This window comes from Ochotona curzoniae, unplaced genomic scaffold (genome assembly GCF_017591425.1).
Source record: "Ochotona curzoniae isolate NIBS_2020 unplaced genomic scaffold, NIBS_Ocur_1.0 scaffold_1852, whole genome shotgun sequence".
NCBI classification, from domain to species: domain Eukaryota; kingdom Metazoa; phylum Chordata; class Mammalia; order Lagomorpha; family Ochotonidae; genus Ochotona; species Ochotona curzoniae.
This window is the reverse complement of record NW_024467087.1, coordinates 10,064,161-10,079,342: the sequence shown is the minus strand read 5'-3', so window position 1 is coordinate 10,079,342 and position 15,182 is coordinate 10,064,161. Positions and strand designations below refer to the sequence as shown.

The window sequence follows — 15,182 nt, the reverse complement described above, 5'->3', positions numbered from 1 at the left end:
GCAGTTGCACTCACTTTGGGAGTGAATCATCGGGCTGAAGATCTTCCTGTCTCTCCTCCTCTTTGTATATGACTTTGTAATAAATCTTTTTTAAAAAATCAATCAATGGAATAATAGAGTTGGCGAAGTAGGTTAACCCACCATCTGTAATGCTGGCATCAATATCTGAGGGCCAGATCAAGTCCCAACTGTTCCTCTTAGGACCTAGTGTCCTGATGAGCAAACAGCAGTTGTCTAAAATGCTTGGTGCTGTCAGTCATGTGGGAACCCTGGTTGTTCTAGCCCCCTGCCTTCAGCTTAGTCCAGCCTAGTGGATGGAATCGATCTATTTCTGCCACTGTGCTTTCAAATTAAAAAAAAGAATTAAAAATCCTCACCTTGCAAGTAGAGATCCCATATGGGGCCAGGTGCTGTCTGCCTGCTCCACTTCCATCACACTCCCTGCCTGTGGCCTGGAAAAGCAGTTGAGGACGGCCCAGAGCCTAGCACTCTGCACTCACACTGGAGAACCAGATGAAACTCGTGGCTTTGGACAGGCTCAATTCTGGCCCGCACAGCCCTTTGGGGAGTGAATCTGTGGATACAAGATTTTTTCTTGGGCCTGGCGTGATGGCATAGTGGTTAAGGTCCTCGCCTTGCAAGCCTGAGATCCCATATGGGCGCCGGTTCTAATCCCGGCAGCTCCCTGCCTGTGGCCCGGGAAAGCAGTCGAGGACAGCCCAAAGCTTTGGGACCCTGCACCCACGTGGGAGACCTGGAAGACACTCCTGGCTTTGGATTGGCTCAGCTCCAGCCTTCGTGGCCTCTAGGAGAATCAGTTATGGATGATCTTTCTCTGCAAACCTAATTTTTCATTAGTTTTTTTTTTAAGTTTTTTTTATAAAAACTTATTTATTGAAAAGTCAGATATACAGGAGACAGAGAGGAAGATCTTCCACACAATGATTCACTCCCCAAGTGACCACAACGGCCGATACTATGCCATTCCAACGCCAAGAGCCAGGAACTTCTTCCAGGTCTCCCACACAGGTGTAGGGTCCCAAAGCTTTGGGCCGCCCTGGACTGCTTTCCCAGGCCACAAGCAGGGAGCTGGATGGGAAGTGGAGCTGCTGGGATTAGAACCGGCGCCCATATGGGATCCTGGTGTGTTCAAGGCAAGGACTTTAGCCGCTAGGCCATGGGGCCGGGCCCAAGTTTATTTTAATGCAAAGTCAGATATACAGAAAGGAGGATCCTTTGTCTGATGACTCTCCTTACAAGTGACCACAATGGCCAGGGCCGAGCTGAAGCCAGTTTCCTCTGGGTCTCCAGCAGGGGCACAGGATCCCCAGAGGCTTTGAGCTGTCCTCGATTGCTTTCCCAGGCCACAAGCAGGGAGCTGGATGGGAAGTGGGTCTGCCAGGACACAAAGCAGCACCCATATGGGATCATGGTGCACTCAAGGCGAGGACTTTAGCCACCAGGCCACTGCAGCAGGCCCCAAATAAATCTTTTAAAAAAAAAGCAATAACCCGCACATATTTGTGCTAAGGGTAATTCAGTGAGACACAGCTCATAAAAACAATGACAAATTGCAAACGAAAAAACACAAGTATATAAAGCATCAACAGATTTCATTAGAAAACAAAAGGATATATACTAAAATCATTGAATGTTGCCAGTATATGCATAGAAATGGGAAAATGAATACAAGTGGGAATGAGATCTCGTGTGAACTAATCTTATATAAAAAAAAAAAAAAAAAAAAACACAGAAAAAGCAAACTTGGGCCTGGTACAGTGGCCTAGCGGCTAAAGTCCTCACATTTAATGTGCAGGGATTCCATATGGGCACTGGTTCTAATCCGATCACTTCCCATCCAGCTCCCTGCTTATGGCCCGGGAAAGCAACTGAGGATGGTCCAAAGCCTTGGGATTCTGCATCCGCATAGGAGACCTGGAAAAGCTCCTGGCTCCAGGCTTTGGATCAGCACAGCACCGGCCGCCATTGCGGCCACTTCAGTCCTTAAATTGCTGAGCTAACATAACAAGCTGCCTCAATTCCAACCGTTAAGATGACACAGTAAATTTAACAGATGGCAATATCTAATATACTTCTGCAGTGATTAGCGCTGCTAACTCATTTAAGCTTCCTAGCTGCTGCCATCGCCAGTCAACAAACAGGAACAAGTATGGAGAGTGCAGGTCAGCCCCCCACCGTCACGAGGGTGACGCTGACACATTCAGGGTCAACCAGTAACACCCATAGTCATGCCTGGACTGAATCAGAGGCCAGCCCCAAGTGAAGAGGCCGTACCACCGATGGAGGGCACCTGGCCACACAGTCACATCGGAGATCATTTCCCAGCTCTCCCCAGCAGCAAGAGACGCGCAGATGGATTACACTGCAGAACCCGGACAGCTTAGTACATGTGCAGACACACAGGCCTAGAAACCCCAACCACATTCCTTGAACTACCGAGTATGTTACATCCTCAAGACTAGGATTTTACCAAGGCTCTCAAGAGGGAAAGAAAAATCTAACATCAGGGGTTCTCCAACTGCATCCACAGTGAAGCTTACAGTCAGCCCAAGATCTAGTCACGTGAGCAAAATCTTACTAACAAGTTGGAAGTAAAAAAAAGCAATAGCAGGGCAGGCGGTACAGAGCACCAGGCCTAGGTTGTGACTTGGGACTCCCACATGCCATGGCGTTTATTCACGGGCAAGCTACAGTGCATGTCTAACCTGCTAGTGCTCCTGGAAGTGCATAATGGCCTATGACCTGGCCACTTGCCACCCATACAGGAGACCTAGACTCCTGGCTTCAGCCTGGCCCAGCCTGCGAGACTGTGAGCCTTTCAGGAGTGGAGCAGAGAATGGAAGGTCAGGTCCCTGCATCACTCTTTCAAGAAAATGAAAAACAGCAAACATTTCAAAGCAAAAAAATCTGGGGCAAAACACCCACTCAACAAGCAAGGTCTCCCAGGAGGGTGACGGGAAGCCAATGCCTGCCAGGTTCCTCACTAGCCAGAGGCTGGAACCAAACTGCCACTAGGAATTGAACCCAGACACCCTAATATGGAACAAGTATCTACATTTGAAAAGTAAAAACGAATTCCAACTCCCACCCCATACCACAAAATTTATTTAAAACACATTATAGCCCTAACATAAAAATTGGAAAGCAAAAGTTCTAGAAAACAGACCAAAGCAAAGGGTTTTTAGAGGTCACAAAATAAGTTTTGAGACCTTTGATAATTTGCCTTTGATAATTTTCAAGAAAATTGAAAAGCACGGGCCCGGCGCGGTGGCGCAAGTGGTTAAAGGTCCTCGCCTTGCACGCCCGGGATCCCATATGGGCGCCGGTTCTAATCCCAGCAGCCCCGCTTCCCTTCCAGCTCCCTGCCTGTGGCCCAGGAAGGCAGTCGAGGAAGGCCCAAAGCTTTGGGAACCTGCACCCGCGTGGGAGACCCGGAAGAGGCTCCTGGCTTCGGATCGGCATAGTATCGGCCCGTTGAGCTCACTTGGGGAGTGAATCATCGGATGGAAGATCTTCCTCTCTGTCTCTCCTCTCTGTATATCCGCCTTTCCAATGAAAAAATAATAAAAATAAATCTTTAAAAAAAAAAAAAAAAAAGAAAGAAAATTGAAAAGCAGGACATATAGCGGGAGGAGATAGTCACAACACATTTTCTCAAGTTAAACCCACAATAAAATCTAACACTTGAAAAACAGGCAATCCCATTTTTAACTGACAAATGAATGAAGGTGTGCTAAACAGCCTAGGACACAAACGTGAACACACACACAAAACTGAATAGTAACATACCGATAATTTTATTTCTGAAAAATGTACCAGTTACATAATGTACTAAAATTAAGAAAAATAGGATGCTGTATATATGGAAACTATTTGCAGCTCGTACTAAAACTTAGAATTATCCCAAAATAAGTCTTTTAAAGAAGTGTTCAGCATTCTTAGTCATCAAGGAAATGCAAATTAACATCACAAAGGTCTACCCTACCCCCAAAGTAGTCAAAATGAAACACATCACGACCCACAAATCCTGGGAAGAACACTGTGGAACAAAATTCTCATAAACTGTAGCTAAGGACATAAAACGGTACAATGTTAGTGGAAACTATCAGCCAATTTCTTCAAAACTAAACATCATCTACTCTTTGGTATAGCCACCAATTCCAAAGGAAATGTGAATTCACAGCATACATACAGCCAAACCTAGCAGCAGCCCAGATAGCTCAGGGAAAAATTCTTGGCCATTGCATACCTAAAAGCTGAATCCATCAACACTGGAACTTCCTAACATTAAAGTTTATTATCAAGGGTAAATATGATGTTGCATCCACAGATTGGACAGGTTTGACAAATTGGTTCTCTCCTGAAACTATTGGTACAGACTTGAGGCAGTTTATCTGGGGGCATCAAAACGGATACAGAAAAATCCAATGTCCCCATAAGCTGTTAGTGCTTAGCTGCATTCCACCGTGAGTACAAATGATCAGTTGGTGAAGAAAGCGCAGCTCAGCCTCTGGGAAGAACAGCTTCATTACTCCAAGTAGGATTCAGTCTTCCCCCAGAATTGAGCAGGGGTAAGCATGATGGCTCAGTAGCTCAACTCCTCACCTCGCCTGCACCTGGACCCCCTATGGGTGCCCCCCCATATCCAGCTGTGTGTGTGGCCTGGGAAGATAGTGGAGGATGGTCCAAAGGCTTGGGACCCTGTACCCACATGTGAGACCAGGAAAAAGCTCCTGGCTTTAGATCAGTTCAGCTCAGGCTGAACACTTAGTGTGAACACTAAGGGAGCTAATTGGCAGATGGAAGATCTTTCCGTATCTCCAAGTTTGCCGTACAAATGGAAATCTCTTTAAAAATTAAGCAGAAAGTAAGTGCATCAGTACACATCAGTGATGTTAAATGCTCCACTTTTAGGGTGATAATTAAAATGAGACCATCTCAATCACCCCGATTTCTATCTGGGATTCACTCATACCACCACCGGGCAGGTAGGCCACTCCCATGTCTGCCTAAAACACACCAACTGGCATTAGTGCACCAAAACTACTGTTGGGGCAAGATGGGAATTGTTAAGACAAAAAAATATTTCTAGCTCTGAGAAATAATAAACCCACTGCCACAAAGACATGTTAAGATTTTATTGTTTAATACAAAACATTCCAAAAAGTCCATCTATTATCATCCATGTTCTATGTGCAACCACCAGTTAAACAAGGAAAACTCTCTGTATCATACCATTGTGTTTTTTTTTTTACAACCAGATGAACCAACAGCAATTATTTTTCCAATGGAAAGAAAATTAAGCCTGTTGGGTAAGCCACCAATGTCAAGCAGCTGTGTCTAGTCATTTGTAAGCATACTGCATTACTTGGAATTTAACATTCACTACAATGATCTATCTACACTACCAGTAAAAACTTAAATGAAATTCCAAAAGTCGGAACAGTTCTCACAGAACCATTAACCCTCAAGTAGGCAGATTAGGGAAGGACTGAGCTGTTATTTAAATGCAACCATTTAAAATTGTCAAATACCCTCACACAGCCTGTGATTAGAAAAGTCAGGTGAGGATTATAATTCTAAGCATGAAAAGGAATAGTAGTTCTGTTAACTACGATGTCTAACTCGGTTGGTTGGTTCCTCTAACCCACCAACTCAAATCTGTTTTCCCTCAAGGACATTAACATTTATACCACTGGTTCTAATCTCCTAGAAATAAAATGTCAGCATTTATTCCCAAGACTGAAAGCTCGGGGTTAAGCAGGCTTATGAAACACAGTAAAAAGCTAAGTGGTTCAATTTTGTTTCCAGTTTTAGATTATCTGAGCACTGGCCAGTTTCTAGATGTTACTTTTAGTTTATGTAACTGAACCTTGCTTTTGGTTAAGCCAATATCAAAAATTACTCAATTGCTTTGGGCCTGTCACTTTTCTAACTCAACCGGTATTTAGTATTAAGGTCTGATTACAGACTTGTCCCTACAACTTCACAAAAATCAAAGCCAAAGCTGTAAAACCCACATTACGTTAAATATCACAGAAGCTTCCCGCCTGCCTCTCCACATACCCATGGCCTCAACTGCTTCCCCTCCTCCATTCGCTTGGCCAGTCACTGAGCCAACTACCACTGATGCCTTCCTCAGATGCACAAGAACCCTTCAAGGAAACCTACTGCCTGCACCAAACCAACTGTGTTGGGCACTGCATATGGGACTGCTGGGACTTTTCCACAATCGGCCTTCTTCTGCTTCAACAACTCTGTGAAAGAGAAAGCAGGGGATCAACACAATGGTTTCACACAAGAAAGCACTCGGCTCCCTAGTTATTTTTACACTCTTTCCAGCTGCTTTAACTGGTTAACAATAAGCTCCAAAATGCAGCCATCAATACCCATTACAATTACTGTTAACCATCACTTCGATAAAATTGCCATCATTTTGTCGATAAAATGGTGTTACTCAAACTGGAAATAGCTCTCTATTTTAGTCAATTTGTATTGTGGTTGTGAAAATGAGCAGGTCCTGATAAGAATGAAAAATATATCCTGGAAATGTGAGAAAGTGTACACAAAGCAAAATGTTCAAACCCAGTTAATAGTACACGAATGAGTCACACTAATAGAAGCCGAGTAGCACATCAATTTCCAGAAACTAAAACTGCCAGCACAGGGCCCAGTGCATTAGCCTAATGGCTAAAGTCCTTACTTTGTTCTTGCCAGGATCCCATATGAGCACCAGTTCTAACCCCGCAGCCTTTCCATCCCTGCTCGAGGCCTGGGAAAGCAGGCGAGGGCAGCTCAAGGCCCTGGGACCCTGCACCCATGCAAAAGACCTGGAAGAGGCTCCCGACATCGGATTGGCACAGCTCCGGCCTGATGTGGTTGCTTGGGGAGTGAATTATCAAGACAGAAGATCTTCCTCTCTGTATATCTGACTTTCCAAATACAAATAAATCTTAAGAAAAACCTGCCACCATAAAGCAGCAACAAACCACAAAAAAACTTTCTAAACTCACCTTAGCAATTGATTTCTCTTGCTGCCAGCTTTATCTGCTGTGAATAGATCAGCACTCCATGACCATTTTGACCATAAATTCTCAACCTGCAAAAATTAGATAGATGAGAACTAGTTACCTCTTAAGGAACATCCTTGCAAACTTGCCTATAACTGCCCTCTTTTCCAGAAAGAAAAGGCAAGTTCAGACTTGCAGTTTAATGTATTTCATGTCCTACTACTTTTCTTAAGTGGTGGAAGAAGTCACTGGCTTGGGATGGACTGGAATGGCTTAAATGGTTAAGTTGCATGGCTTATGGATTCTCTTTCTGTTCCAATGGTGCACTGCCACGATAAATCCATAAGTTGAACGGACAAAATTTATTTGAAGGATAAGTGCAGTGTAAGGATTTTTTAGTTGGAGGTCTTCAAGTTTACTATATTTCAAGAGCATCTTTTTCAACTTCATGGCTGGACCTGGGTCATGCTGCCTCAGGTTTTGCTTTAAAAAAAAAAAAAAACAAAAACACTTGCAATAGATTTTCTCCATACAGTGTAGTTTCATAGAACTAAAAACAAGTCAGGCATCCAACTAAATGTGAAAATTTGCAATGGCTTACAGGGGTAGAGAGGGGGAACCCCAAACCTAAGCCATTTCCTATATTGACTAAAAAGCCTAATTTGAAAAAAGCTAAAACTTATGAAGCATGTTTAAAGGTCTTCATCCAAAAAAAAAAAAAAAAGACTTAAAAAAAATTAAAAAATACCCCCTCCCAAGCCCCAGATTGCCATTGGTAAACAACAGCTTTTTCTAATGGCCTTTAAGTGTCACACATGCTTTAAAAAAAAAATCCAAGTGTCGAATTTGGAGAACTTCTACCAGGCTATTGAACATTTGCTGTTTCCAAAGGTTTTTAAGCTAGAAGGCATTTCCATTGCCATTTAGTACAGCACGTTTCACTGTACTACGAGGAAGGTAAGTGTTCAATTTCGACTTAGACGGAAAAACTAGTTTGCTTTGCTTACCATCTTTGCTGTTTCACAGGCATTTGGTGCTTTATATCTGATGTGGAATGCTGATAGATTCACTTTTTAGAAGTCATAAGCCTTTAGGAAGTTGGAGATAACTTCATTGCTTATCTATTTTCTCCTTTGCAATCAAGCTGTTCCTTTAAAAGTGAGACACTACAGAGTTGCAAAAATTTGAAACAGTAAGAGCAAGCATCGTTTGCAGCTTCATGGTTGGTTTTGGCCAAACTTTTTATTTAGTATTCTGTAGTTGTTTAACACACACTTAAATGGTCTTATTGGGGGAGGGGGAAGGGGAGGTTCTTGCAGATTCCCAAGGAAATGTCAGAAAGGCAAAATGTGGCCAGCATTATCCATTTGCTTTTGGGGGTTTACTGGGTGAATAGTACTTTCCTTACACAGGCATCTGATCTCAGGTTTTGCATACTGAGAACATGGAGATTGCAGATTGAAGACATCCTGAAATCCTGGGAGTAGCTAGCACACCCCGACCACCCTCTAAGAGCTAACCTGTTGGAACAGGCAGGATGTGTGGCCTCTCAATGGAGATCATGGACATCTAGGTGGCTAGATGTTTGCGGAAGATCTTAAGAAATGCTTGCCTCTTATACTGGGGGAAAAAATCAGATAGGATTTGGCCTTTAAGGGAAACTTTTACTTGGAAAATTACAACACTAGTACAACAAGTCAAGTTTTACACAGTTAACATTTGCTTGTTAAAAGCAATGTCATTAAATCAAATAAAATTAAACATGTTTTACTTTTTCCTCACAAGAACATAAAAATTATGGAAGGGGAACTTAACAGGAAACTTAAAAAAAAAGTAACACAATTTTTCCTTTTAGTAGTCCTTGGGTAGTTATGACAGGATAGTTTCCATTTTGTTTGTTTCTTTGAACAGGGATTTTGGTCCAAAGTTTTGTTTGTCTCTAGTATCTGCTTCTGCCTCCCCCTCTATCAGATCGGTTTCCTCCACGGCCACCACCTCTTGGTGCTCCGCGGCTTGAACTGCTGTAGGAATCACGTGGAGGAGGGTACCCCCTTTCCATAGAAGGAGGAAGCCCTCTTTCTTGTCTGCCAACCCGATCACGACCACTTGAGTAGAGATCACTTCGGCTGCTTGAGTAACTGTCTCGACTTCCACCATATCCGTCACGTGAGCTGCTGTAATCATCATAGCGACTGCTTCCACCATAAGATGGCGGGGGCCCTCGTGTAGGTGGAGCACTACGTGAGTTACCTGCAGGGTCAATGGTCAGGTAATATGGCAACACTATAAATTGTATATATACAACATTTAAATTTGAATTTACAGAATTCTTGTATTAAAAGTTTACTTTCTCTACTGGGAGGTTTTAAACTCTGCCATTGCTGGCCATAACAGGGATTTGCTCATCCGCTGAGACACGGAAATGGATCGATTTTTAATGTTTGTTTGAAAAGACTGAAGACGGTGTGTATTTCAAGAGGATATTCCAGACAGCTTGTTATTTTATAGTAGACACTCAGCCACTTTCCAGTGATAAGTTGCAATTTTGAACTGTCGACTTTCCTTCATATTGCAATGGTAAACATTTGATCTTGTTAATAAAAATTTTAAATTGTATTTTCACTGTTGGGGGAAAACACATAAGGCTGCCAATTTAAGCAAGCAAAATCCCCTCCAAAGCAAGCAAACAGCCTCAAAAAAGGAAAGAAAAAAGAAAACTTAGAAGAAACAAAAGCCCCTCACAAAACTAGGAAAAGCCCAGCTGATGTTACCCCTTTAAGAGCAAGCAAACGTCCCTTTAAAAGCAAGCACCACACAGCCTAATAAACTGGCTCATGAACCTAAAACTCAAGCTGATAGGAAAGACCCTTAACCAGGTATCTTACCATAGCTCTCATAGGAGTCTCGATAGGAACCTCCGCTCGGATGATCTGAGTAGTCCCGATCACGACCATAGCCATCTCTATCACTAGATTCAAGAGAAATCCAATTTAGCTCCCTGCATGTCAGCATTTATAGCATTAAAAAAACACAGCCAGGCACTCACCTATAGCCTCTGGATGGATAGTCATCACGTGAACTGGAGTGACCATAATCACGGTAAGTATAGTCTCTTGGTGGGGGTGCGTAATCTCGGGTATCGCGGGAACTTGGGTAATCTCTGCTGGAATAGCTACAGAAGCGAAAGGAATCCGGTCAAGGCTCCGAGTGAGCCATCCCCCGCAGCCGTGCTGGCTGAAGCTGCCCCATGCCGTCCGGTTACCTGTCTTTCGTAGAGTATCCATCATCTCTTGGTGACAAATACACATCTCTGCGAGAGGGCAGGGGTTCCCTTCGAGGCGGCCCACCGTAACTGTCTCTTCCGCGTGATACAGGAGCTTCCGCAAAGAAAATACAACCGTTTACAAAATACAGCTAAGGAGAAAAGCCTGGTTCTGTCAAATCCACTAAAGGCAAGACCCTACAACCTGCTGCTTTATTTAACCCACATTACCCCGTCTGAAATTTACCTTAATTGTACCGTGATGACACAGGCTGATGGCACCTACCTCTTCCTCCCATCCCACTGCTGCTGCGAACTGGTCCTGAAGGGGCAGATCTTTTGGGAGGAGGACCCCCACTTCGTGGCGGTGGGCCCCGTTTGACTGGCAGTGGGCCTCTGGAAGAGCTCATGTTAAAGTTCATGGAGTAGCCACCGTCATCTACATTGGGATAGAAGAACATATTAGGAATTGCACAGGTGCTCAAGAATATGAACATCACCTTTTCTGCCACTTTTCAGCTGTACAATCCAGTCATGTAGACTAGGACACAAAGTCAAAACCCTTGAGACTACTTCATAGAAAAAACAAATGTTTCATTTTCATGTGCCCAACAAGTACAAGAAAAATCCCCCTTTATTTTTCCCACAGGAAGAAACCCTGAAGAATGAGAACTTTATTCACCATTTAAATTAACGCTGGGTGAACTCGGGAAACTTTTTTTCCCTTAGTCGCAACTACTTGAGAAGATCAACAATTGTTCTCACTCACAAAGGCCTTTGCGCAAGGACCTAGCGCCACCCGTACAGACGCTTAACACCCCAAGGTCCACCAGTCATTACCCATGTGCCCTCCTCGTGACGGAGGGCCCCTCGTTCCTCCACTTCCACCTCTTCCTCCTCGAAGACCTCTGGGAGGGCCTCTGCTTCGTGGAGGTGGGGGTGGTCCACGTCTGCCACTTTCAAATGATGGTTTGGTAGCCTGTTCCACCTTGATGGCTTTTCCATCCAAAGACTAAGAGAAAAATCAATCATTTAGTGATACCAAGCTTTTAAAACAACTGCAGACGCACAGTTGCTCTGTGACAATCGCGGTGCCCACCAATTAGACTACAAAATCCAGCAACATAAATGATCCTTTGGTCATTTACTTCAAGCCTGGATTCAAAGAGCAGCAACTAAGCATCAACATCAAAGGAAGAGGGTCCTGGGAGGGGGGCGGTGTGGGTTAGTCCAAGCCAGGCTGGTGCGTTATTAGCTTGCTGTCAAAATGTCATAATAGCCATTTAAACTACAGCTTATGGATTCCAAAAATCATACGGATGTGTAACCTCTGGATGTAAAATGTGAATTACTGAAGAGACTTAAAACAGAGGTTCTCTGGCTGACCCAGCCAGGCGCTCTTTTTGCCTTGGGAAACGGCACCCACAGCACAATCTCACCTTGCCATTCATGTCTCTGGCAGCATCCTTAGCATCTGCTGGGCTTTCGAAGGTGACAAAAGCAAAACCTCTTGACTTGTTGGTTTCCCGGTCTTTCATCAAGAGTACTAAAAAGTAGTTTTCAGAAAAGTGTTACTCTAGGTTCAAATAAAATCAGCAAAGTAAATGTGTATATGAGAAAAGCTCAGAACTTCTTAGAGGACAAAGTCTCATCTCAGATGATCAACGCAATGGGATACATCATGGCTCATCTTTTAAGATAACAAGTCAGCACAGACTTTCAGATAACTCACCCTCCACGATCCTTCCATATTTGCCAAACACCGCTTCGAGGGCTTTCTCATTTGTTTCTGTATTAAGCCCACCGATGAAGAGCTTTCCTGGACGATCCGCTTCAACCATTTTTTTACCCCAGTGATTCTGTTGAGAAAGGTCAAGCGTTATCACCTAGATAAGGCTCAAGTTTATCGGATGCATCTGGTGCATTCACTTGGTAAGTTCATTACTGCTTTAATAACGCACACCGGGAAAAAAAAATCAGCCACAAACGCAGGGAGAAACCAACTCAGGTTAAGCAGTTCAGTGGCAGTGCAATTTACATCACAACAGCTTCAAAAAGACCGACTTTCAACTTTGACCAACATCCTTAATCCCCAATTGGCTGCTTCGCATTCATTAGCTACTCAACACCTGAAAAGGGAAATTAATGCTAGAAACCCAGATTCAATTGCTTATCGCAACCTCCCTCCCCCACAGGATGTTTTAAGCCTACAGACCAGTCAAGGTCACAGAACAGACCCGGGACCTAAACGCCAAGCCCGCTTCCAAGGGACCCGTCTTTCCCTCAACAGGATGCTCAGTAAGTCTAAGCAGAAATCTCAAGTCTGAGGCAAGTTACTGCCCTTCACCAGTCCCCACTCCACCGAGGCTACCGTGCGATTCAAATGCAAAGTGTCAACATTAAGTAACGGGCCGGGCCATTGAAAAGCACACTAGCAATCTCCCCCATGACTGCAGCAGAAGCTAATTAAAACTCGTCATTAAAACCGCGTGCGAAAGACAAAATGGCGACACTTGGATTCAGCCCAGAAAAACCGACACCCGGCAGGGTATTAACTTCTACCGTAAGCCCTGGCCGCGAAACTCCAAGGCTCTCCTGTCTAAAACCGCCAACGCTCAAGGAGCCCACGTAGCAGTCCGCACGCCCGTCCCGCGAGCCAATGCCGTCCCAATGCAGGTACCGCGGTGGCGCGTCCCGCCCCAGCCCACAAAGCCCCGACCTCCGCCCCCGCTCCCGCCGGCCACGGCCAAAGTTTCTCAAGAGGTCCAAGAGGACGCCGCGCTCGCTAGTTTGCGCTCGCTCACACCTTCCTGGCTTTATTTAAATGGGCCGGCACTTTGGGGCTCATAAAATGGCGTCCGCCACCCTCATCCCCAGGGAGATAATCCCAACTTGAGGTGTGGGGAGCCGGTAAGCAAAATGAACTGCTGACAGCCTTCACATACCGGCAGGGGCGTCGACGGTGGTAAGCTCCTCCGAGCTCCCCAGCCAGGAGTTCCTAACAGCGAAGCTCCAGCGAAGGCCGCACTCAGGAGCCCACAACCGGAAAGCCGACTGCACTACTGCGCAACGAGGGCGAACAAAGGAGACAGCAAACTTTATACTGCCCGGGAACGAGGCTGAAGGACCCGGATGGAAACGAAGCTTAGAATTCGAAGCGCAAAGGGAGGGGGAAGTGGTTCCCAGCCTCTCCATTGGCTAACCTCCCCTGCCATTCACTCTTAATCCCGCCCCGTACCCGGTGTCTCCGCCTACTGGCCCGCGCCGGTTTCTAACCGTTTTCCCTACCCCCCACCCGTTTTCCCGAAACGCACGTTTTTTGTGTTTTGTGGGTTTTTTTTTTTTTTTTCTGCTAAAAATGGTGCACGAGCTTCATTTAATAAAGAAGATTTGAGTGAACGGCCTGATGGGCTAGGGAGAATTCAAAACTTTATTTTTTTTACTTTGCTGTTAATTGAATTCTTAAAATTACATGATGAAGGTACATTCTCGAGCTATGCCAATTCTATAGACATAGAAAACAATAGGTTGAAGAATTTTTCCAACAATGTCGTCAACAAGAATTTTTGATGAATGATGGAAGTGTGGCTAAGTGAATGTGAGATGGGGAGGGAAAACCGTACCAAACCATAAACACTTGCCAGCAGGACAATTCCTGAATACATGCTAAATCCGGGAGCTGGGCGTTGAAGATGCAACCCGGAGCAACTGGGACCAAGGGGACGCGCCTGACACTGGGAGAGTTACACACTGCTTCTTGGCAGCTTGTCCAGAACACAGGATGTAGAAAGTCTCTGTTGGGTATGCGGCTATCACTTGAATGGTGCAGTCTCTGTCTAGTCGGATATGTTGCTTAGCGGGGGGGGGGGGGGGGGGGAGGTGTAGAATTGAAAAAAAAAAGAAGATTCTTTACATTTGATTTCTTTCAACATTCAAGAAAAAAAAGTGAGATGCAATAAACTTATAAAATAACTGCAAGCTCTGAATGATGTAGGGGACAAAGTACAACCCCACGCTTCAGGAGGCAATGCGAGCAGGGCTGGATTTGATTGAGACCTCTGGGAAGGTCTGTGTGAAGAAGGGAATTTGGAAATCGGAGCTGAAAGAAGGAAAACCAATCGCCTAAGGGGTAGCGGAAGGAAGATCCTTGCAGGAAAAGAGAATGTTATGCACAAGGTGGATGGGGGATGGGGCGGAGCTCAGCAGGCATGAATCCAGGGACACAAAGGGCCCCCCCCCAAGTCTAAGGGACGTGAAATCAGGGGCCAAGGAAAGCCAGGCCTTTGAAGCCATTCAAAGACTGAGGAGCAGTAAGTGAAGAAATAGCTAGTAACAGGGCTGTGGGAGCCAGCTAGAGGGAGAGGCGGGCAGGTGGGTAGAGGCGGCTGCAGCAGATGCACCAGAAGGAAGGGACAATTGCGTGCTAAGTGTGCTCAGCACGTAGTCTGGATTGCATTTGTACCTGAATCTGATGGTCCTATGGCATTAGGTGTTTGAGTCCTCATGAGATGTATGTATTAAAATCTGAACTCCAAGTCCCATCAGGAGATGGGGCCTATGGAAAGCAAGTAGGCTGGGAGCACTGAGGGCAATGGGGAACCAAATTGGTGCCTTTAAGCAAGAGGCTGCTTCCACCGTGGGAAGCAGGGCAATCCAGAAGCTACCCTCTACACGCCGGGACATTGGTGGGGATGGGTCCCCAGTAGACAACAATTTTGCCGGGGCCTTGAGCTTGGATTGTCTGCCTTTAGAAGTGTGAGAAATAGGGGCAGGCACAGAGGCACAATAGGTTAATCCTCTGGCTGCCCCTCCCCCACCCCATCCCCACTGTCCTTAGAATCCAGCTGTCTGCTTCTGCCCCACCCCCCGGGAAAGCGGCAGAGGATGGT

General features: G+C 45.2%; 1 protein-coding gene and 1 non-coding gene across 2 annotated transcripts; both read right to left on the bottom strand.

Annotated features, from left to right (window-relative positions):
• Positions 1-5,147: 5,147 nt before the first annotated feature.
• Positions 5,148-13,383, bottom strand: RBMX (RNA binding motif protein X-linked). Its single transcript, XM_040999432.1, has 10 exons — positions 13,239-13,383; positions 12,026-12,152; positions 11,733-11,839; positions 11,134-11,305; positions 10,580-10,732; positions 10,294-10,408; positions 10,078-10,203; positions 9,917-9,999; positions 7,035-9,281; positions 5,148-6,278 (listed from the first exon to the last, which is right to left on the bottom strand). The coding sequence occupies exons 2-9, from the start codon at positions 12,132-12,134 to the stop codon at positions 8,971-8,973; spliced, it is 1,176 nt and encodes a 391-aa protein (XP_040855366.1). The 5' UTR covers positions 12,135-12,152; positions 13,239-13,383; the 3' UTR covers positions 5,148-6,278; positions 7,035-8,970.
• Positions 11,913-11,979, bottom strand: LOC121169586. Its single transcript, XR_005885882.1, has one exon. It is a non-coding gene; the product is annotated as a small nucleolar RNA SNORD61 (small nucleolar RNA).
• Positions 13,384-15,182: the final 1,799 nt, after the last annotated feature.